Here is a 21,954-nt window from a genome sequence, read left to right as displayed (position 1 = left end):
TGAGCCAAACCTATGAAACCTCCTCCATGTCGTCATCCTCGTCCTCGTCGTCATCATATTCATCCATCCCGATATCACCTTCTGGAATAGAACTTGGTCCAGGGACGTTTTCAGATTTCATCTATTCTCGAGACTTCAGTTTTGAAAAAACGACTATAACTAAAACCACGTACCCCTTCTTTGGCGAACACGTCATTCAGCTCCCACATTCCATTGTACTCTCCGCTCCTATTCAAGGTAGCAATAGCAGTAAGGACCTCCTTGAGATATGCCTCGGGCTGCTGGGTGCGCTCGCGCAGTGGCTTAATGCTCCACCGAGGTTGCTCGCGAAAGAGTGTGAAGAGAAGATCTAGAAGTTGGTTGCGTGGCATACGCGCCATACGCTCAAATGTGCCCTTGGCAGGCTTTTGTCTGGATTTCTATAAGATCGGGTTAGCCGTCGTTGACGATCTGAATAAGCAAACAACGGACAATCATATCCGCGAACGATCCCGAGTTGACTCCACTGCTCAACCTGTTGATACCTCCACGGCTAACGCCAGCCTCTTCTATCATGCGGATCTGCCTTCGTGGGGTATTGTATTTCCGAGTTCGCTCGCGCATTTGTTGCCTGTATGACTCGTTGAAAAGTGGACGCAAATTACATTCGTGCTTAATGCGACCCGTTAGAATGGTCGTTCTAGCTCGAGGATTATACGAGGCCGAGTTTTGTCCAGAAGGTCCAGGGTCTTTGGGGCGTTCAGCAACTACCAGCTGATTCTCAACGTCCTCATTGACCATTTCAAGTTCATATCTGTCTACTTGCATGTCACCATCACCAGAAGGTATGAAAGCTGCGTCCGGGGAAAAGACCGGCAGTTTGAGATCCCGTGGGGTTGAGTCATTCGGGTTAGGCGGTAGGAACAAGAAGATGCGAGGGGATCGACCAGATGGGCTGACAGCATCTTTGTACACCCGGATTGTGGCAAGATGAATATCCTCCGCGTCAATGGCCGCCCAACGGGCCATGAGGTGTTTAGGTATCTTCGGTCGCAAACGAGCATTAGAAAGCCCGGAAAGCAAGAGGCTCCGAGAGGGTAGAAGTAGCATTCTCTACCCTTCTTTCAATAGCCATGGGGCGGGGGGCGCTCACCTTAACAAGCCATACTCTCCCGTTTCCCTTGTCCAGCATTAGCTCCTCATCAGGGTCTGGCTGGGTGTCTTCATCGTTGTGTTCGGCCTCGAAAGGCTTCTTTTCGTCTTCGACAGTCAAATCATCCATGGGAGTCGGTGTCACCGAAGATTCACAATGACAATGACTTGGAATCAGAGTCGCGTTTAATTGCTGATGTAATCGCTCAGAATGGACCGTACTCCTAAGCTTGCTGAGGCAATCTAATGGACCGGTAACCGCTGAGCTACTCCCTGGCAGGCAACTCCCAGGCCTTTGATCCATGCAAAGTACTTACTGTTACACACCGTGACATGGGGGGGGGGGGGTAAGCTTAGATCGATAATCACAAGATCTGATACTACATCATGTCGTGCAATTATTTTAGATCAACTGGTCGTTTTCTCCATCGATCAGATACCTCCCTTCACTGCTTCCCAGGATGCCCTGGACGAGACATCTTTCCACCACCTATCCCAAGATTCGTTAGTATATGATCCGTCGAACGAATAATAATAACCAACCTGGCAACATTGGGGCGGCTGCTAAACTCGTCCACACCAATATCTAGAACGACGGCGCCGTAGGGCAGGTGGAACAGATCGGCCAGTGTAATATCCTATCTCTGAGTCAGTAGCAATTCAGCGTCCATTAACGCAGGCACTTACGTTTCCAGCCAGGTATTTCTGCTTGCCAAGGATGACATTGTAAGCATCAAGCTTAGCAGAAAGCTGAGTTCGCAGTAATTTAGCACGGGCTTCGTCGGTCTTCCCTCCGAACCACCTGTGTTGAAAGTTGTAGAATAAACAGCGCGTTGCAGGTGGCTGGTGCTTACGTGGTGAATTTCAACTCCCATGCCAATCCGGAGACAAAAGGGTCATAGTTGGATGTTTCAATTGACGCAGCTTGCTCAAAGAACGCGTTGGCGACGGGGTCGGTGGGAAGGAGAGGGGTTCCCTGCGAAGCGTACTTCGCAGCGATATACCGACCGATCGCCCTCGATTCATAGAGAATCAAACCATTGTCATCCTTTAAATAAAACATATCAACATTTATTCTAGATAAGAAAGCAATGACTGTACAATGTAAGGGACTTGACCAAAAGGCTGGTGGGCAGTAAAGTCGGGGGCCTTGTGTGCACCGTTGAGCAAATCAACGGGAATGAACTCGAAGGGTACATTCTTTTCCTTCAACACCACTGCCACACGGAGCGTGCATGTCGAGGTGGTGAATCCGTAGAGCTTCAAAACCATTTTGAATAGATTGAGAGATGAAGTTGTGTATTGTGCGAGGGAACGAAAGTTTCTTATGCCTTATGATGAACAAGAACTTCATTCTCTACTTATCCAAATCGCGTGAGAGATACTTGATGTAGAGATGTTGTCAAACCCGAGAGGTGTTGAGACGTCCGAGGGCTGCAGACGGGGTGAGAATGAAATCATCGAGAATTTCGCACCTCTACAAGAGGACTTGACGTAGATAGATATCGTCAAAGACAGGAGAGATTGTAGTGTTGAGAATAGAAACCAATGAAAATTTCGCACCTCCACAGGACGACTGAGAACATGCATCTCCCTTTATCGCGAAGACGTGACATGCAGTACACGGAAATCAATGAAATTTTCGCACCTCTATACAACGACTGAGAACATGCACCTCCCTTTATCCCTATCACGAAGACGTGATCTGCAGCACATCGATGAAAATTTCGCACCTCCGCACAACAACTGATAACATGCATTTTCCTTTATCACGAGACGTGATCTGTAGCACACGAGACAGAAATTAGGGCGTGACATGTGTGAAAAAATGGATGACTGCAACGGTAGACAAATTCAGGGCAAAAGATCACCAAGAAAGGGTCCTCACTGTGAGCGTATACTAATCATCTATAGCCTCCTTTGTAAGGCGGTGTCCAGAACACCTATTTCCTTCAATCGGGATCATCACTCGTGCATCGTTATTGGGTAAAGTGAGGCGTGAACCTATTTTAACAACTTGATAGTAGTAGGAGTACTGAAGAGTAAACGAGAGTCGTTGAGAACAGAGGTTGTTGCCAAATAAACTGTTAATAACTTACTAACAAGCCGTCTATCAGTCGACGACTACCAACTGACGTTCTGAGCGAACCAAGGACCAAGACCGATGGCCGAGGACAGAGACCTGCGGCCGCAAAGGCACTTGAAGTCCACCAGAGTTTGACCAGAGTCCACCCTAACTTGCGAGTACGTAAGTCGTAAGAATGTGCGGCAGATGCCGGGTGTGCTACTGACATGCCCCGCCTTTCCTCCATGTTCCCCGCACCTACTTAGGTACATAGAACGGACAACGTTTTTGACGTGAAGTTCAATCAGATTCTTTGCTTCTCCTACATAAATCTTACATAAACGACTTCTAATAACGCTAATGTTGGTTAAGCTTTGGCTTTGACCGCGAGCCACGAAGGTCTCGAAGTAATCTCCTTCCACCACCTGCCATGAGTTGGTGAGTCATCTGCCCTCAATAATCTCTGTTTTAGAAACGGGCCCTCACCTTGCTACGTTCGGTCTATTTTCCAACAAGTCGTACCCCAATTCTTCGAATACGACTGTCCCATACGGAAGATGGAATAGGTCGGCCAAGGTAACGTTCTGATAAAAATTCCTCTCGTGAGCAAGCCATACGGTCGCAACAATCTTCGTTACTTACACCTCCTGCAAGATATGCCTGTTTTCCGAGTATAACCTCGTACACATCAAGTTTTGCCTTCAAGTTGTTCAGCAGTTCGGATATCCTGGCTTCATTTGGTTCTAGGCCACGATGTCTATTGAAAACGCTTCAGCCACGAACTCCGCGGATTGTTAGGGTCACCTACTTCTTGATAATTTTCTCCGTGGTAATACCCAATGCAAACGGGTAAAAGTTCGACGTTTCGATTGACACCGCTTGTTCAAAGATTGCCTCCGCTTTTGGGTCATGGGGCACAAGATCTGGAGTGCCTTGTGATGCGTACTTCTTTGCAATGTATCTGCAAATGGCTCTGGATTCGTAGAGAACGAATCCATCGTCATCCTGGTCACTGTTGTATCAGCATCTGTCGCCGTCAGTACTGGGTTCAAATGATTCACTGACTATGTAGGGGACTTGTCCGAATGGTTGGAACTCTCTGAAGGCAGGCGTTTTGTGTTCCCCTTTGTAGACTTCCACGTTCACAAGCTCGTACGGCACTTCCTTCTCTCGGCAGACTTCTGCAACGAGTCTGACGAGGGGAGCGACAGCATGGCCGTGTATCTTGAGAACCATTGTGATTGTAATTGCAGGGTGGAGGAATTCAATGACTATCGTTGTGGTGATCTGTGCTGCCCTCTATATACGCACTGTGCGCCCAGCCTCTTCGAGACTAGGCTTTTATGGGTAGCTTGGAAACTGCGTGCAGAAGGCTAGAGTCGTCATGACGCGCGATGTTGCTGTGAGGAAGCTGACAACGCTCCTGGTATCTGTGCATCATCTTGTCCTCACTAATCTACTTTGGAACTTTGAGCAAGTCCAACCTTTTTTCAGTTTGATTGATCGAGTGACATATATACTCGATGGCGATACCGGAGGTACTTTATAATTATATTAGCGATGGATCCTCGGAGAGGTAGTCCGCGAGAAGTATAGCTTGCGCAGTAACTCATTCTAACATCCAAGACTGGTCCAGATTTACATTAGGTCCTCACGATGATTGATCCCCTTAACCAACAGACAAATCTAACTACGCATAGCTACAGTACAGGCAAACTTGTACAGGTATATAATGTTATTATAGAGAGCAATCCGGGTAGAAAATGAGTCCCAAAAGTTCGTGTATATCACATCAGAACGTAGATCGTAAACCTCCAACCGAGTGACACGATAACATCACCTGCTCTGCACCGTAACAGCACTGGTCCCCGCCCCTCCGCCGTGCGCTACGGCACCTAGCTCCACATCCTCAACGAACCTTCCCTTTTCACCGGGGGAAGAGGCGCGCTGCTTGTCTTTGCGGCTCCAAGACACGAACCTAGTCTTCTGCTGCGGCGCAGTCGCTGCCGCATCGTCTGACATGCCTGCGCCAGGCTTGACCTGACGCGAATCATTCTCGGGCACACTCTGACTCCTTCCCTGCTCCTGGTCCGCCTGCAACTTCAAAAATTCTTCCCCTCTTATCCTGAGGAATTCCTCTAGAAGAGCGGCATTCCTTGAATTCGCCTTGAACACGGCCATGACAACGTCGCCCGCTACGGGCACCAGGCCGCTCAAAGCTGATACCACATTGTTGAGGAGCATGCGGCGCACGAGCCAACCTGGTAGCTCAGCCTGTCGTGCTTTGCGGACGACCAGGAAATAATTGAGCGTGACATCCGCAACATCGCCAGCGCCAGGGATGATGCCAATGATGAAGGTCCAGCCAAATCGAAGGCCACAAATCGAGAAGCCTTTGTCTAGGTAATGAGCGCGGCGCTGGACCGACTTGAGAATCTTTGCATCACGCGCTGAAAGGCCGGGAGGTATCGCGCGCTTGAAAATAATAAGATTAAAGTGCAACGTAAGGGGAGGGTTAGGGCAGACCTTTCTGCGGCGCTGTTTGCCGCGATTATCAGTATAAACCTCGTAAAGCGGGTCTTCGGGTTGGTATTGCTCGAGGTTTTTTTTAAAGAGCTTTGTACCTGCTGTTTGAAGGTAGGAGGTCATGATGGGGGAGAAGAAGAAGGGGATGATGGACCATGACGTACTTTTGAGTATATAACAAGAGCTCCATGACAAGAATTTCCGTGGAGTCTTGGCTGCAAGCTTTTTGTTGTTCCGCGGTTAAGTAGATATTTTTGTTAGTATTTATATAATTTTTACATAAATTAATCTTATTAGCACAGCAAGATTAACCTTGTTCACTTATGCCTCCATCCAAGCTCGACGAAGAATATGTTCAAAACAGCTTTCACACTTATCTCAAGTCCTCCCTCACACAAGCAAAAGCAGAGAGACTGATAGAGGACCAAGTTTTAGCGTCTGCAGAAGCAGATCTCATGATATCTGGTGCGCAGCAATACTAAGTCATCGTCCATGATCACTCTGACGTCAATGTGACAGGCCCAGCATTATGCTTGTATTTTGCTGCACTCCGATGCACAACAAACCCACCGTCTGTACCACTTCCTCGTGCTACAAAGTCCGCACCGCCGCTCGAACTTTCGGCAGATAATTGCCCTCCTGCATTTCTCGGTTTTCTAGCCGTCTGGGGTGCTACGGTGCCGCGCATCCAGGGCCTTGTACCCCATGATCAGCATGATCTTGCACGCATCATTTGTAACCTTCCACCTATCTCTATCCCTGCAAACACCGAGTGCGCCGGCATCGCTGCTGATCTACGTGCTGTGGCAATTGAAATCAGTCAGAGGCGCACTTTTCAGGATAGATATGCAAGCGATCTGCAGGCTGCGTTAGATGCAGGCTCATCAAGCAGTGGTTTGAAGGTCAAGACGAGCTTCGTACCACCGCCTGTTTATTCAGACTTGCTTTCCCCCGAGTCATCCGGATATGGGTACAAGAAGTCCCCGTCTCCTTCGTCTCCATCATCTGTTCTGTCTGCATTTCCCTCGCGCACTCCTTCCCCTACGATCCTCACCCAAGATACCCCTGAAATCGACTTCATCCGTGAAACACTCTACTCCGCACTCGCAGCCGTGTTGGAGCAAATCACAGCCTCTCCGAGTCATAACCCGCATCCGCTCGCACGGCTATTCAGACATGATCCCCCGCGTGCCCATTTTGCCGCTGTCAGCCTTGCCATTCTCGAGGTAGCCACGACGCAGGGCATCATCATCCCCGATCAAAACGCGATCATGTGTGTCAGTGCACGAGAACCTGGAGGGCACAAGCTCACGCCGAATGCCTGTCCAGAGCCACTGCGGCCGTTCATGATGGAGCTCATTGCCGTTGGCCGGGACGCGCAGGTGATGCAGGATGAAGACAACGAGGCGACGATCAAGGTCATCGAGAGAGGTGATGCGGATATACCAGAACCTAGATTTGAGCGCGTGAAGGTCATCATCATCGATGGTGTACGTGTTTGCGGGGATTGTGCGGATAATGGGAGCAGGGCGCGTAAAAGGAGCTTGGAGGGACGGGCTGTGGCGTTTGCAAACAGGGTGAACGCCCTCGGACTGTCGATCAGTAGGATCAAGGCATTTAGAGACAGAGAGAAGGAAGTGTTCGATGTGTTAGGGCCACGCCCATAAGGTTTTGGATGATGTCTAGAATTAGTACCAGGATGGAAGATGATCATGAACTTACTTTACTAATGCCAATATTCTGTATTTATTCCACATGCATTCAAACCTTGTGCTGTTCATCTCCACATCAGCACGATCATATCGGCCGCCTGCTCATTTAGCCTCTGAGCTTCGTAAATCGAGGACACACGACAGACATTCGTCCATTGATCGCCATCGCCATCAACACGAGGCATCACTCCACATATCTCAACGCAGCGTTCAACCCAATGGCATCAACATTGCCTTTGAGCCCCACATTTTCCCCATCGGTTTATTGCGTACACGGACCCTGGCTCGAATAATTATAGTGATGCCTGAAATTATCATTCGCCGATCAAGGTGGTATATCCGCCAACCATGCATGATGACAGGGAGTACATCAGTAACGGGCAATGTGTTGGCAACGAAATTAGCGATTCGACCACGTACCCCCAGTCATCTCGCCGAGATATTAATGTGGGGAAAGCATGGCATGGGTATGGGGCACTTGTCTGCGGGGAGAAGAACATTAATGCTATGAACTACACATGGTGGACGTGCACAAGTACGAAGCACACACGAGGGTGTAGGCATTCGGCCAGGTGCACTGTGGTACGATTTTTGCCAAACTCTCACAAAATAGACCAGGACTCGGAGTGAGCTGGTTAGGACGATGCCGACTTCATCCTCTAGGAGTCTTGTGGTACCTCAAAAGAAGTACACAGCGCAGGGCACGCAGGTTCTGCAGCGCACAGAGCCCAAGACAGAGGCGCTCTTCGAGTCATCCGCATCGATCGAGGCGACGAACTTCGATAATGGAATTTGCGGACGAGAATATCTTCAAGGGTCCATTTGCCCCAGATGGCGCTCACAGATAGACCCACTCCGGCGCTGATTGCGAGGCCAGAAGCCAAACACAAGGCGCGCGCCTGAGCTGGTAGCGTGCTTTACAGAAAGCTCAAGGCTAACGACGCGATCTTGCCGAGGATGAAATATCTCGTTGGCGATGTAAGTGTTGGCTTCTCAACTTAGACAAATGCTTACCTACTGCTTTCTGTCATGTCACTGGCCCGGCCTTATTCTATCTGCCCCGGGACACATTAATTGGGATGGATGAACCGAGAAGCAGCAAATGGTGGAGAAGAGATGTTTCATCTTGTGAGCCATGGCTAGGAGTAAAGGACGGCATTGCATTAGTATTTGGGGCGGAAGAAGTGGGTATCATCGATCACTAGGATAATGCAATATACTTGATAATTCAAACTGTTACCGAGGGTTGATCATTGAGTGATATTGTCGCATGTGTCCGAGAGCTGAAGCTTAGGGATCACCCTCGCCTGATACCCTTGCCTGAAAAATGTGACAAACACTGTATGTGGTGTATGAGAAAACGAGACCTGTTGGGACTTGAAATCGCAAGGGTCACGAGGGGTATAGATCATCGGTGTTCATAAGACTGTCAGGGAGTGTCCTAGCATAACTACTAGTGTCTGTAAAGAGATCAAGACACGTCAGGCTATCAGGTATATTCGCGCAACACGAAGGAATCACATTGATCGAATCTTCAAATCTATTCCTGCAATGTCCACTCGTCAGTGATGAGATACACAATGACGGCAGCAACCATGTCAGATCAGATAAAAGGATAAGCCTGAAAGGCAAACCCAGCCGGACGTAAATCAAACAACTTTCGAAAGGTGATAAACACACTTCCAAAGAGTCATATGGCCCCGGCGAACCTCATCATCAATTATGAAAGATAGGCTGTAAACTCACCGGTGAATATATCACAACAAATAAACCACCAGCCTATTCGTTATCGTCTTCATCGTCATCCGTCAATTCCTCTCCCTCTTGAATCCCCTGGTGTCTCTGGAATCCTTCGCGTCGTGCCCACGAACGGCCATCGGTGTAGGGCATTATTCGTAGGGGTAAAATGAGGGTATACCACGGGCTGTTGAGAGGAGATTAGACGAGTAAAATAAGAGAAGGTCACAATTTACTATCCGTCCGGACCAATATTGAAGAAAAGGCGCAGGTTAGTGCTCTTTCTATATAAATAAAAGGTGTTACGCCTATGCACGACAGTCTAACATCCACCTACCCAAGGTCGTAAGAATTTACAAAATTCTGCACAGCGAATCAGTATGCGAATGATTGTGCCAGATAAAACCACATACATCGCCTCTGTTCTTTGCAATGCGCTTGTAGACCTCATGATCCTGTGCTTCGACGGTAGTCTCTCCACGAGTGACACCCCATAGATGCCAGCAGAGCATGATAAACACCGCAATGCAAAGAACAACAGAGAGCATGTAGGTGAGGATATAGGCTAGCTGTGGCACCATATACGGCCAGTGATTCTATTATATGTAATGAGAATTGGCTGTATGGTATTGACGGGAGGACGCACAGAATATGTGAGGCCGACTGCCTCTAGCGCTTGAGAGTAGCCAAGAATGCTCAAGAAGAAGGTCGATAATACTAGGTAGGCCCTAATGGAAGTGCATGAGCTGCGAATTGGGCAAAGAGAGTGGAACATACATGAAAAGGACGAAATGCCTCTCGTTATTTAGCCCAACACATTGGTTTATCCCTGCAGGAGATAAGAGGGACGATCAAGCCAAAGTAAAAGGGTCTCACACTGTAGAATAATCAAGCCATGGGTGAGCAATACCCCACGAAGAAATTGTGCCAGCATTTACAGGACAATGATGATCATATTTTATCACACACCGGCCACATATCCGACAATGGTGGGCCCTCTCCGGGAAGTATAGGTCAGCGTCCTGGCCCACGTCAGAGTAGGCGCACTCACTTCTGGGCGCATCAATCTACACTTCCTACACGCAGTGGTGCTCGCTTGCAATAGCGTGATACTACGGTTGGACCACCGAACTCCAGAGCTCGTCGGTTGAGAAGGCGAGGCCCAGAGTCGACCTCTCCCTGGCTGCGAGACCTCATCTTGGACGAATCCAGGTGGCACCGTACATACATAGTAGTAATGCGTGAAGAGGTTGAGTGCAATGAGTATGCAAGGGGGCGTGGTAAGCCAAGGAAGGGGAAGGCTGGGTTGAATCACCGTGACTGGAGTTGAAACGTTGAAAGTTAGGTGAGTGTATACGATTAAACTGCAAATCACACACAAAAGCTGGCTGTTCCAATTGCTTGGAGTATTACTGCAAGTCCAACGAAATATGGGCCTGCTGCGCCTGTGATGCGGTCTCCAGCCCGCTCAAGCCATTTGAAGCACCGAAAAACGTGACGAGCACAGATCATGAAGAGTAATGAAATGGGAAGCCCTGGCCAAGCGGGTCTACGATGGCCTTCTGGTTGAAGTTCTACTTATGAGAGTCCAAGAAAAAGAGTGCGAGAATCTAGGACCAGATCCGAAGCCGAATCAATTTCCAGTGATGTGACAACACATGCGCGTACCATTTATGTAGGACTCAGAGCAGGAAGACTAAGAATACATAGAGCATTTCGATAATGATAGCGTGGCACGGCCAGTTAGCTGCTGGTACAAACTGAGTAGCAAGTACAAAGGACTGAAACTACACCTCAGTGTTTCATGCAAAAACCACAATATTACTTAGAATAAGATACACGTGGTGTTGCATCTGGTACACCTTCCTTAGAATCACAGTCCGCATCCTGCGGACACAAGGAATAGCTAATACAAACACCAACATGCGCAAGTGCCGCAGGGGAGAGTAAAACACTATCGTCATCGCTCCTTCCGCCGAGGCGTTCCTGGAATCTTGCGTGGTGTTGCACCAACTCCAGATGGCAACCCTGTCAGCCGCCGCTCGCCCACGAATCCGCCACCTTCTTTTACCCGTTGCACTTCTCGGACAGCGCGCCACGCAGCGTCCCCAACTTTGGCTGGCGGGCGGTCCATATCTACTCGTGATAGCGCACGGAAAAGATCTTGTTGGTCTTCAGGTAGATGTTGATTCAAGCCTCCCTGTATCAGAGGTAGATGTGACGAAAGGGAAGAACTATGTGATGAGGGAGGAAGGGAACGCGATCGAGTCGAGAGCGCCAGTGACAGCAAAGAGAAACGATAGTCCAGTTCTGACTCGGCTACGTTGGTCGTCTGAACTGCGGAGTTGACGAATGAGAACAGACTGTCCACCTTAAAGTGGACACCCGCTATTCGTTCGTCGAGGATATTCCCCGAATCTGATCTCACATCAGACATTATGCGTTTGATGAGATCGGGATCAATCTTCTCTCGGAAAGCGTCCGATAGTTCGTCCTCACGAGGAAGCAGCCACCCCCAATCATCCAGCGGCTCTTGTGAAGCGGCTCGTTGTTTGCCTTTCGCTTTAGCAGACGAAGGGGGCTGCAGAGCTTGACGTCGTCTCTCCAGATCCGCCTTGGAGTTGGCGATATAAGAGTTGTAAAAGTGGTCTGCTTGAGTCCACGCATCGGCTTCTGCTTCTGCGCTGTGTAGTGGGTAAATCGTCAGTTGCTCACGGCTGTGGATGAAGACTAACAACGAACCGCTCGATATGCTCGCGAAACTTGATCTCCCGCTCTTTATTTTTCACATTCTGTTCATTTGGCTTCAAATTTCGCTCGTCACCAGCCAGCCCGTCCGGACCATGGCCATAAACAGGCGTATCGATCTTCTTCTCTGCAAGCATGCGAATGAAGTCGTCCTGCACGGTCTTCATAATTTGCTTTCTGCGCTCATCAAGCGGAGGTGGATCTTTGCCACTTCCGCTACTTGATGCTTTGGATTTTGACTGAGACTTTGGACTTGAAGAAGTTAATGCCTCAGATATTCTCGTCATAGCTCGAGCAGCCGACCAAACGAGTAGCTGACGTGCGCGTTGCGGATCAGGAAGGTCGCAGTCGATGTGTTTATAGAAGCTCGAATCAGATACGGTAGCATGTGGTTGAGCTAATAAAAATAATCAGAACCCAATGAGGCGCGAGGAAATGTAGAAGGAAACAAAGGTAGTTTATTAGAAGGAAAGACACACCGATGACACCAGTATTTTCAAAACTTGTGCTTATACGCTTGCCGCGCGCGCTCATTGATGTTCGTCGAGAGTGTTGGGGTGTCCTTGTTTGTTGTGGGGTACGCGGGGGAAGGGGCACCCCTTCGCGGAGTAATTTGTTGCGCTCTATTTGTGGGGTTTCGCTGTCGGGTAGTGTGTGGAGAGCATCAGAGGGGTATCGCCGGGAGGAGTGTTTAGGTGTAGAGGGGGGGAATTTGAATGAGGGGTCAATCGCATCTTTGGCGCGTGATCGTTGACGAAGATGAACAGTCTCAGATTCCATCTGCCTGATATCCTCATCCAATTCTGGTTCCTCACGCGTCGAAGATGGTACATCGCGTGGTTTGGCACTGGTAGGTGCGCGTGACGAGTCAGCTTTGAACCTCTTAGCTGGTGGTTTGGACGGCCCAGCTATGGAGCTCGAGGGAATATGTTGCGAAAGAGACGAGGGAAGACGAGATGGTGCTCGCGTAGTTGTGGTCGATGGCTGGGAGGACGAATAATTGTTCTGCGGAGTTGAAGGACGCGATATCGGCGCGCGTACAATGACAAGCCCACCTGGCTGTTCCTCACCAATGTCTAGACGCGATGTATAAGTATTTCACGCGACTTGCCTTGAAACTCTCACTTACACTTTCGTTTGGACGCGCCGTTCGGCTGTGACGCATCATTCAGTAAGCAAAGTGTGCACAAGGAGCAAATAACATACCTGGCTCTTTGCCCTCTTTGCTGCCTGTGCGAGTGGATTAGCATCATCGACTGCTTTCCGCTTTCCTGGTGGTTTGGGGTCTGCGGGTGTCATTGGGTTTTCGAGTCCTCCAACAGCGTGTGTAATGGTCCTGTTCATGAATTTCGGTCAATATACAAGAGCTCAAGGTCGTAGACGTATATTTGTTCGTCGTTGCCGTTGATCCCGGCGTCGGCGTCGGCGACGATGATCAACGGAGGAGGGAACCTAGGTAGGCGGAGTTTGAATGAATAATTCCCACGTGAAACATTTGATCAACAAACGGAGCGTGACTGAGCGCGTCCAAGGTCAATTGATTGTCACGTCAGGAATACAACAAAACGAACTAGTTATAAATTTTACTTCATACGTCTTGCTCCGAATATACCAGTCCCTACTCTGACGATGTGGCTGCCAGCTCGCAAGCCCGCCTCAAAATCGGCCGTCATGCCCATGCTGAGCAGCAGTTCCCCGTTGTCCCCCCATTTCCCATTGAATGATGGATTGCTTCGAAGCATCCCTTCTAATACATCTCTGGTCTTCTTCAGCGTCTCGAAATCTTGATTTGGCCGCTCCGACGACGCTAGAGATTCCGTCTGCGAGCCAATAGTCATCAGTCCTTGGAAGTGCAATTTGGGACAGTGTTCAATGATGTGGCTGGCAAGCTTGAATAGCGGGGAGTCGGCAGCTTCAATTTCGGTATCCAAATATTGCAGTCCCGACTTTTGGGTTTCCCCGGACGTGTTGACTTGCAAGAGCATGTTGAGACATGTCTTGCGGTCAGCGGGTATGGCATTGTTATAGATATCAGCATCTTCGATGCTAGTCAAACTCTGGATGGCGTGAAGATTCAACACCGCTAATTTTCAGAATGACCGTTACGGAAAGAATCGGAATAACTTCCAAAGCACATACTTGTAAGTGCTTTCATCCTTGCTTGCCTCCGAAGGTCGTCTCCGTCTGTCTTCTTCATCACACCTATGAAGTGCCATCGAATATTGTCAAGGTCTGCCAGCTATCAGTCGCGAGTCGGTTCCTTCTCAGTCACCATGTAGCAAATACTAACCTTTTTCGCCTTGTTCACTAGATCGATATCAGAATTTTCTCCGAAATCCCTTTGGCCTTCCTCGTAACAAGCACGAGTCATCCATGCCGGTTTGGTCTTTGATACAGCTACCAGTGTCGGAGTGTGAGATAGAGATTTCGAGGCTTCCGCGAAACAAGTATTGGTTTCAGCGAGATTCTGCAAAAGCTCAGCCCGCCGCTCAGGGGTCGCTTTATCTGACGTTGTCGAAGCCATTCTAGTCTTGTAAAGGATTGACGGTGCCCGAAAGATGGCCCTGGGGTGGGGCATGGGGCTAAAGTAACGTCACAAAACTTCGGTGCAAAAGGCAACTCACGTAATCATCGGTGGCAATACCGCACCAAGGGGCAAATACTGTGCGGCGCCTCATCCAAACTTCATCTCATTCCTGCACAGTTTATACAAGTAACACCCTCAAATATGCTGAAACATCAGGAGTACACCGCATGGGTTTCGGTTGATGGACAGCCGCTGGAAGTTTATGCTGTGGAGACATCTTTGGCCACCAACGAAGTGACATGCTGGATCGCGTCGGAAGCTGGCAAGGTGACTCACCTTCACGCTGTTAGCTCATCTAATGTCTGGTGCTCAGGAGTTTTCTGTGCATTGTCAAAACACCTCTGCCCCTGGCGTCGATACCATTGGTGCATTCGTCTATATTGATGGACAGGGGTGCCACGGTGGCTTGTTCGAGCGTTGGAGCACGGATCATACTATCAACATTAGCAACGCGTTTGTTTCTGATAGGATCACCAAATCGCTCGTGTTTTCAACTGTTCGGCTAACAGGTATGTCTGTTTCGTGATTACATTGACAAAGTGCTTCATTGTTGTCCAGATGAAGATGAATTCGTGGATACATCATCAGCCGACTTAGGACAAATTCAAATCAGAGTTTGCAAAGTAACGCTTGGGGATTACTACAATCCCTCGCAGGATCGTCTTCAAACTGAACACAAAGTGCACGAGCGCTCGAAGAAAGCAGTGACACACTGTGTGGGGTAAGCCAGTTGCCTAACTTAACACTGACCGCTCGACACATACCTCATTTAGGCTTGGTGAGGAAACTATAGTTCCACAAACAATGTTGCGCAAGTCACAGTGCATTGGTCAGCCTCTCGCAGTATTCACATTCAAATACAGAGACCGAAGTTTGTGTCCTGTGTTTTCCTCCTTATTGTGCTTATAGCATCTTCTGATAGATCTTTTGAAGGCGAACGGAGTTATACCAACACCAGCACCCTTGAAACGCAAGGCATCGCAGGAAATCATTGACCTTACTGTTAATGATGTCAGGGTAGGGAGTAACAGATCCAATGATCTGGTCCGAGGAGAACACACTTCTCAGAGAACAAAAGAGACGGAGCGCAAGAATAAGAAGGTGAAGCAAGAACAGAAGCCCGGTGTATTCGTAGAAGTCATTGATTTGACGTAGCTCGTGTGTTGCACGAGTCAAACCGATGGAGATTGACGTGATGCTATCTACATAGTAAGTTTACCATCGCTGCGAATCACTTGGTTGCTTCTTCAGCCGTTTTTTCCGTACTCCTTCTGCACAACGTTTCTGATTATGTATGCGTTGTTCTTGCAGGTATCAACGGTCATTTAAGGCTTGTCATGCACGTTCCCACATTATTAAAGATCTGGCTGGGGAGCACTCAGTACAGAAACTTTTACATTTTGTGAGGTGAAGCTGAGCATCAGCATTGATGCAGTGGATAATGACGTAGGTGGTGTCTCTCCCGTTTCATCACCATGTAGCGAGGCATTCGTGATGGAAGAAATCACTGGAACAGTGAAATCAGTCCCCGTTTTAGGGGGATTCGAAGTCTCCTCGGAGATGCGATGAGGTGAGAGGCTTTTGATCATTTTGTTGATTTCGTTTTTTGATGCAACTACTGCATAGTCTGTATGTGGCACGATTATTTCGTGGTCAAGCACGATTGAATTGCAATTACGTGGAGTTCGAAGTTGCTTCTCGTCACTATAGCAAGCAATGACACTGCAATTGTGAGTTTTCGTTCCAGCTGTAGCTAAACGCAAGTGCCGGCCGTTAATTATCTAAATAGTACAACCTGCCAGCAGATCAAATGTAAACGGTCTTCTGCATGCATATGTGGCGTGGATTCTTGGGTAAAGATCACAGGTTAACTGCGAACAACTTGCCTGAGTAGTAGCTGGCCGAACGATGAAATTGCACAATGCGAGCTAAATTGTGACGAACGATGAATGTGAGTTGGTAGGTTAGGCTTCTGGCAATGCGAATGATGTACTTATACCCAGTTATACATCAGACAGAATTCGAATGGATCTCGATTGATCGGTAAACGATCGGATCTTGCCCACGGTGTCTTCGAAGTGCGTCATTTTAATTATAGGGTTCGTCAGCTCCACGAACACGAGGTAAACGAGTTGTCCTACTCAGCTCAACAAGTGGATACGATTGATTTAGAATTGAACTAGTGTTTCATGGGTGACATCGTCGAATGTCGCACCTTGGTTTCAAATACCATCTAATAGACTGGGAAATTGCTATTACCCTCCAGCTTATCCTGATATCAACCCTAAATCCGCCTCACCGTACGCTAATACAAATATGAACACCAGCTTCCTGCGCAGAATCAGTCTCTCTTTGGCAGACAACAAGCCTGCTTCCGCTGGACGGAAATGTCAATCACCATCACCTACTCCCCTTCGCAAACAGGTCCCTCGTGGCTCCAGCGAGGCAGAAAAATTTGCATCACTTACTAACATCGGGATTGCTTCTCCTCTCCGACGCGCTCACGGGTTGTCGGATCAAGCAACCCCTGGTTAGTATCCTGCACCACTTGACTGTATATCAGCTAAAGTTTCATTTTCGCTTTTGCCTCCGGCTGCGGTTCCTTTACTTCGATCGTGGCCTCAGATATCTACCGTGGTCGCAGCATCAGCCTCTTCGTGTCCCGTGGCGCAGCAAGGGGTTTTCCCAGCGAATCTACCCTACCCTACCATGCGGACAATCCGCGCCTCCTGACATGCAGCTCGTCTTTTCGGGGCACACACGATATTCCCTCTATGCCTCTCATGCCCGAGATCACTAGCCCGACTTCATCCCTGTCCCACAGCGCACTTGACAAGCTACTTAAGGGAAAGACCGCTGCTTCAGACGCAGGCGCTCCATTCACCCCTTTCTCTAAAGACGCTAAAGACGGAACAGTAGCCGAAGTTTCACGCTCTTATCCCTTCGTCATGACAAACACCAACACAAACAGGCACTCTTTTAAACCCCTTGCGAACCCTGCAGGATCGAAAGGGGTTGACCAAACAACTCTTGAAAAGCCACGCCTCCCATCTATCTCATCGTGCCCATCCATCGATTCGAGCAGTAGCTCATCCTCCAGCGACTCGAGCTCGACGCCCTCGCCGACAGCGCGGTGGCGGCGTTCCCCATCTCCTGAATCTCGACCAACAATGGTCATCCAGAGCACTCTCTCAACGCACTCTCTTTCCGTTGTACTTCCCCGTTCCATTCAATCTGAAATGGTGACTGTTTCTGTCAAAAAGGGAGATAGGTTGAACATCGTGGCTGATGCATGGCACATGGAGAATGATTGTAAGCATACACTATTTATCAAATGGCGGAATGGCGGTGTCTCATTCATTCTCTGAATCTTAGGTCACTATGAGTGGCAAGCACATTTTGCACCCGGTGACGCAGATATGCCTAGTGTCCGTGCGCGGTTTGCACCCGACGGGAAACTTACTATCACTGTTCAGCGGCGCATTCCGGGGCAAACCTATGGTCGGGGACCGCTGGGAACCAGGTTCTGAGATGTACAGTCCCACGCTAGCCATTATTTACTTGCTCCAAAGCAATTCCACAGTGTAGCATGACCACGCCCACTACTATACGTTCTCCTACTAAGTCATAGTCCTGTATTTCTAGATCGGTATCTGCGCATAGGGTGTTTCCCCATTTACCAATCATGCCCAAAAAGGTTCATCTAAATTTGTTTCGCAATAAGCCTCGGCACCAACCTTGACTTGTTCCCTAGGTTGACGCGGACGGTCCAAGAGCTTCAGAATCGTACAGACCAGGGCCTCTCTTAGACGTGGGCGATGTTTCCGAGAACCTTTTCGAGTGCGGCGAGACTCGGATAGTGATTTCTCAGATGCCGGCTCAGACACGTCTTCAGCGCACGGCTCCGAGTGTCAGTCCGAACCTGAAATGCCTAAGAAGAAACGTGCTCGTACCAACTCAAACGCGGTCTCGGAGTTCAAGCAAAAATGTTGCGAGTAGTTCGAAGACTGTCGCTGTGAGAAGACGAAAGGGAGAATTCGGGTTGTTTTCATCCATGAACATGGATATACTGTGCCAGGTCAGAGGCAGTTATCCTATACGTCAACTTCTTGTACGTCCTCGCATGTTGCTCACAAGAACTATAATGCTTAGATATTGAGTTTCCTATATTTTGTGGACCTTCTGAATCTCTCGCGCATCACCAAGGCCTTTCGAAGTTTACTCGTGCGAAGGTCCTCTGCAACGGTTCATCTCTAGCGAGAAGCTCGTCGGGAGATTGCAAACTTTCATGATTGCCTAGCTGATTTGAGCGAGCCTCAATACTTAAATATGGCGTTTATCCTCATTTCTATGTATGTACTTCGTAAATAACTCTCCAGTGTACACTCAAGCTAACCGACTTTTGATGTGCGCGGAAAAGGAGCCAGGCCTCTTATTTGGGAACTTATAGTTAGGTGCTGGTCTACATGTCTGGAAACCTGGTATGCGTAGAGACACCTTCCCAATCACTCATCGTGCTCACATAACTAAACTCTAGGACGATTACTTGATCAGAAATCCACGACTCAAGTCACCGTGCAAGAATAAAAGTGATTGCTTGAGATCGCAGTTTGAGGTGCTCAAACGCGATCTTTCCAGCAAGAACAAAAAGGACCCACAGCTCATCATTCAGCGAGGTAAAGCATCAACTCAAGCGATCGAAGAGGTTCATATCTAGTTATTGCTGTATGAGATTGTAATCCAGCTGATATTTAAAGCATGCGAAAACGTGTACTACATAGGAGATGGAAGCTGCACATGACCGCGAGGAAGAACTTGAGTATATCAAGTTTGCTCGTGAACGAGTCAGTTCTATCTTTCCACCTTCATTTCGGCATTCATTACCCCTCGGAAAAGGATCATGTCATGGGTGGATTCCGATTTCATCAGCGATGTAAAACGTTTTCGCAAGAAAATTGTTGAGCATCCTGTTTTCAAAGAGGCCAAACCACTGACACCGAAGTGTAAGTTGCTTATCGAGTTTCTTTGCCTTGCTAATACCTGGTTTCGCAGCATGGGTTCGCGTTCGGGAAGCACCTACGAATAACATTCTTGAGCTGAGAAACAACATGGCTACCTTCGTCTATCCAACGTGCTGTGATATATTGAAAACTGCTTATGGGCAATATCTGCAAGACAAATATTGGCAACGCGACTCGGTTGAGCCAATGCCGGGCTGGCGCTTACTCTCTGCGTTAAAGAGATTCGACGTTATCATCAAATCTCCTCCGCAGGTTCATTTCAGAGATACTATGTTTATTCGGCTCTCGTCAAGCTTCCTGAATCTTGCTTTTGTTACGCACGAAAGCGGAGCTTAGGCTCTTTGCATCGTGCCTGTTGCCCACATCATCCAAGATCAGTGGGGGCGGTCACGACTTTACTTTCCGTAGACTCAGGTTGGCCAGTTCATTCTTCCTTTGTGGACGAGGAATGTTCGCCTAACCAGATGTTCTACACCACGCGTTTTTGATCATGGAAGCACCGTCAGTGCTGGATGATTCTTCTGTTCTTGAAAATGGATTACTGGGGCCATTGGACGGGGATCCCAAATTTCTCGTTTTCAGAGCGCTGTTGCCATAGTTAGCCTCTGCGGATTAGACCCCATGATTGCTACCCCCGATGATATTGCTAACACCATGACATGGCGAACAGCTGTATGTTGACTTCTTTCTATTTTTCATCACATTTCTGGAATAAAATGTAGGTTATGCATACGCATCAACTTAGCCATGACGACACCTTATCTGTGGTCCAGGGAGCGGAATACGTTATGCTGGAAACGCACGACATCTGAGTGGACGACAGAAGAACTAATTTTTTGCACATGCTTGGTATTGTGACCATTGGTGTCTATCTCTCTTTTTTTTTTTTGCAATAATTACCTTTAGGTAGTTGCCGTCAATTTGCTCACAAACCCTTTTCTTCTAAGCCTCTTCATCATTCCATTGCTCAATCTAGCACCGTTCTTCCTTTACTTGGCAACATATTATGGGTTTGCTCTGCTTTTACTGCAAATCGTACTTTCTTTATTTCAGAACCTCGCCCAACTGATAGCCAATAGACTTACGAGTACATACTAGTACTACTAACACACACAAGTTAGCGACCGCGAAACATGCATATTTACTTTGTTTCCTGAGGGTGAGCGACCAACTTCGTTCCAGACACCTGTTCCATTCTCATCCTTTCCAGCCCTCCAATAATACCTTCGAGCCCATTCGGAAGGATTTCACGGTTGTTCGGCTACATAACTGTGAGACATGAATAAACAGTGATTGCAGAACAAACCTGAATAATACCCTCTAAGAGCCACTTTTCGATCATACCCCAAGAGCTGCGGAACAGTTCTTGATTATTATGTGGCAGATGTGGGCTCCCGATGGTGTGAACGGCCTTGCGCCCCTTGCCTTCATCTTCCTTGACTAATGCAGGAAGGGTTAATACGAGGATCCCGTTTTGCGCTAGTAATCCCCATCCAACGGACTGTGTTTCTGGCAGCGAGATAGCGTCATAAACAATCCTGATAGGACTGTCGGTTACTTTGTTGATGGCCACCATCAGCTGGCTGGCGGAAAGGTGCCGGTCAAAAAAGTGGGTTGCCCCATAATCCTTGACAAGGTCTTCGTTGCTAGGGGATGCTGTAGTGATGATAGGATAAAACCCTGAAAGACGAGCAAGTTGAATGGCTAAAATACTGTCAGGATACAGATAAAGAGGCGAGTCCCGCGCTCACTGTATGAACCCACAGAGGAAGAACCGCCTAGGATGACGATGGGTTTCTTGGGCTCATGATCGTTGACAATCTTCGCCCAAGGAGGGGTTATCCCAGCTCCAAGGTGTTTTCCGTACAAGCCCGCTACTGCAGTATCCACCCCCAGAGGAACGGTAGCTGCGCTATCGAAAGATTGACTTGAAGGAATCTGGGATGGGATATAGCCGATGACGTAGTCGACGGATCCACTCAAGACTTACTTTGGCAGTAAACGTCGCAACGGCTAGTGTGTACTGCTGAAACGCACCCTGGTCAATCATATAGAAATTTCCATGCGCCAATCTGTAAACCAAAGTTGAGCCTATAACTATAAGTACAAGGGGAAAAACATGTCTGACACTTTATCGCCTTCGCGGAAATTCTCAACACCTTCTCCTAGTTCCTCGACAATGCCAGCAATATCCACGCCAAGAACGGCAGGGTAATGGGTCACGAATATCCCGTCGACCTGTATCTTGTAGTCAACCGGGTTCAGGGCAGCAGAGTAAACTTTAACCAGGAGTTGCCCGGTACCAGGGGTGGGTATGCTGCGTGAGCCAACCTTAAAGTTGCCCTGCTTTTCGAGAAGAATAAGAGCTTTCTGTTGCGGAGACATGAGACGTAGAGGTACAGCGACTGAAGGTCTTCTGACTCTTCC

The 21,954-nt window shown here is 48.4% G+C and overlaps 12 protein-coding genes across 12 annotated transcripts; 4 read left to right on the top strand and 8 right to left on the bottom strand.

The window, feature by feature from the left end:
* Window positions 1–10: 10 nt before the first annotated feature.
* On the bottom strand, window positions 11–1,261 carry DEU56DRAFT_907452 (transcription initiation factor IIF, beta subunit-domain-containing protein; the record flags this gene model as incomplete). The annotated part of the gene is made up of 4 exons (XM_041356905.1): window positions 11–121; window positions 174–419; window positions 472–1,092; window positions 1,133–1,261. 4 exons carry the CDS (start codon window positions 1,259–1,261, stop codon window positions 11–13), a joined length of 1,107 nt encoding a protein of 368 aa, XP_041214088.1.
* A 207-nt stretch (window positions 1,262–1,468) lies between these two features.
* On the bottom strand, window positions 1,469–2,691 carry DEU56DRAFT_432329 (glutathione S-transferase). The gene is made up of 5 exons (XM_041346199.1): window positions 2,233–2,691; window positions 1,986–2,179; window positions 1,819–1,933; window positions 1,675–1,769; window positions 1,469–1,621 (listed from the first exon to the last, which is right to left on the bottom strand). Exons 1-5 carry the CDS (start codon window positions 2,401–2,403, stop codon window positions 1,564–1,566), a joined length of 633 nt encoding a protein of 210 aa, XP_041214087.1. The 5' UTR covers window positions 2,404–2,691; the 3' UTR covers window positions 1,469–1,563.
* Window positions 2,692–3,563: 872 nt separating this feature from the next.
* On the bottom strand, window positions 3,564–4,648 carry DEU56DRAFT_976749 (glutathione S-transferase; the record flags this gene model as incomplete). The annotated part of the gene is made up of 5 exons (XM_041359622.1): window positions 4,262–4,648; window positions 4,005–4,201; window positions 3,839–3,953; window positions 3,683–3,780; window positions 3,564–3,621 (listed from the first exon to the last, which is right to left on the bottom strand). Exons 1-5 carry the CDS (start codon window positions 4,430–4,432, stop codon window positions 3,564–3,566), a joined length of 639 nt encoding a protein of 212 aa, XP_041214086.1. The 5' UTR covers window positions 4,433–4,648.
* A 126-nt stretch (window positions 4,649–4,774) lies between these two features.
* On the bottom strand, window positions 4,775–5,954 carry DEU56DRAFT_772204 (uncharacterized protein). Its single transcript, XM_041351510.1, has 2 exons — window positions 5,723–5,954; window positions 4,775–5,671 (listed from the first exon to the last, which is right to left on the bottom strand). Exons 1-2 carry the CDS (start codon window positions 5,843–5,845, stop codon window positions 5,033–5,035), a joined length of 762 nt encoding a protein of 253 aa, XP_041214085.1. The 5' UTR covers window positions 5,846–5,954; the 3' UTR covers window positions 4,775–5,032.
* Window positions 5,955–6,025: 71 nt separating this feature from the next.
* Window positions 6,026–7,509, top strand: DEU56DRAFT_976747 (uncharacterized protein). Its single transcript, XM_041359621.1, has 2 exons — window positions 6,026–6,187; window positions 6,242–7,509. The coding sequence occupies exons 1-2, from the start codon at window positions 6,046–6,048 to the stop codon at window positions 7,387–7,389; spliced, it is 1,290 nt and encodes a 429-aa protein (XP_041214084.1). The 5' UTR covers window positions 6,026–6,045; the 3' UTR covers window positions 7,390–7,509.
* A 1,704-nt stretch (window positions 7,510–9,213) lies between these two features.
* DEU56DRAFT_951856 (DHHC palmitoyltransferase-domain-containing protein) lies at window positions 9,214–10,911 on the bottom strand (the record flags this gene model as incomplete). The annotated part of the gene is made up of 9 exons (XM_041359154.1): window positions 10,551–10,911; window positions 10,223–10,491; window positions 10,082–10,169; window positions 9,949–10,000; window positions 9,818–9,899; window positions 9,585–9,767; window positions 9,509–9,534; window positions 9,408–9,455; window positions 9,214–9,358 (listed from the first exon to the last, which is right to left on the bottom strand). The coding sequence occupies exons 1-9, from the start codon at window positions 10,681–10,683 to the stop codon at window positions 9,214–9,216; spliced, it is 1,026 nt and encodes a 341-aa protein (XP_041214083.1). The 5' UTR covers window positions 10,684–10,911.
* Window positions 10,912–11,131: 220 nt separating this feature from the next.
* On the bottom strand, window positions 11,132–13,218 carry DEU56DRAFT_726328 (Mis12-Mtw1 protein family-domain-containing protein; the record flags this gene model as incomplete). The annotated part of the gene is made up of 5 exons (XM_041347920.1): window positions 11,132–11,855; window positions 11,914–12,316; window positions 12,399–12,995; window positions 13,049–13,073; window positions 13,126–13,218. The coding sequence occupies 5 exons, from the start codon at window positions 13,216–13,218 to the stop codon at window positions 11,132–11,134; spliced, it is 1,842 nt and encodes a 613-aa protein (XP_041214082.1).
* A 284-nt stretch (window positions 13,219–13,502) lies between these two features.
* Window positions 13,503–14,443, bottom strand: DEU56DRAFT_868517 (uncharacterized protein; the record flags this gene model as incomplete). The annotated part of the gene is made up of 3 exons (XM_041355497.1): window positions 13,503–14,002; window positions 14,059–14,158; window positions 14,210–14,443. The coding sequence occupies 3 exons, from the start codon at window positions 14,441–14,443 to the stop codon at window positions 13,503–13,505; spliced, it is 834 nt and encodes a 277-aa protein (XP_041214081.1).
* A 204-nt stretch (window positions 14,444–14,647) lies between these two features.
* On the top strand, window positions 14,648–15,661 carry DEU56DRAFT_907445 (uncharacterized protein; the record flags this gene model as incomplete). Its single annotated transcript, XM_041356904.1, has 5 exons — window positions 14,648–14,773; window positions 14,820–15,015; window positions 15,065–15,227; window positions 15,280–15,377; window positions 15,429–15,661. The coding sequence occupies 5 exons, from the start codon at window positions 14,648–14,650 to the stop codon at window positions 15,659–15,661; spliced, it is 816 nt and encodes a 271-aa protein (XP_041214080.1).
* Window positions 15,662–17,676: 2,015 nt separating this feature from the next.
* On the top strand, window positions 17,677–18,036 carry DEU56DRAFT_725974 (uncharacterized protein; the record flags this gene model as incomplete). The annotated part of the gene is made up of 2 exons (XM_041347897.1): window positions 17,677–17,818; window positions 17,882–18,036. 2 exons carry the CDS (start codon window positions 17,677–17,679, stop codon window positions 18,034–18,036), a joined length of 297 nt encoding a protein of 98 aa, XP_041214079.1.
* Window positions 18,037–18,658: 622 nt separating this feature from the next.
* On the top strand, window positions 18,659–18,844 carry DEU56DRAFT_698092 (uncharacterized protein; the record flags this gene model as incomplete). Its single annotated transcript, XM_041347270.1, is given in 2 exon segments — window positions 18,659–18,751; window positions 18,764–18,844. Coding segments are annotated over 2 exon segments (174 nt in total), but the record flags the coding sequence as incomplete, so codon positions are not given.
* A 1,824-nt stretch (window positions 18,845–20,668) lies between these two features.
* DEU56DRAFT_726213 (chaperonin 10-like protein) lies at window positions 20,669–21,912 on the bottom strand (the record flags this gene model as incomplete). Its single annotated transcript, XM_041347913.1, has 5 exons — window positions 20,669–20,788; window positions 20,834–21,231; window positions 21,279–21,465; window positions 21,518–21,599; window positions 21,656–21,912. The coding sequence occupies 5 exons, from the start codon at window positions 21,910–21,912 to the stop codon at window positions 20,669–20,671; spliced, it is 1,044 nt and encodes a 347-aa protein (XP_041214077.1).
* Window positions 21,913–21,954: the final 42 nt, after the last annotated feature.

The sequence above is a fragment of the Suillus clintonianus genome (assembly GCF_016758775.1).
Source record: "Suillus clintonianus strain FC179 chromosome Unknown DEU56scaffold_5, whole genome shotgun sequence".
Taxonomy (NCBI): Eukaryota; Fungi; Basidiomycota; class Agaricomycetes; order Boletales; family Suillaceae; genus Suillus; species Suillus clintonianus.
The sequence above is the reverse complement of the archived record's forward strand: the minus strand, read 5'-3'. Positions and strand labels throughout refer to the sequence as shown.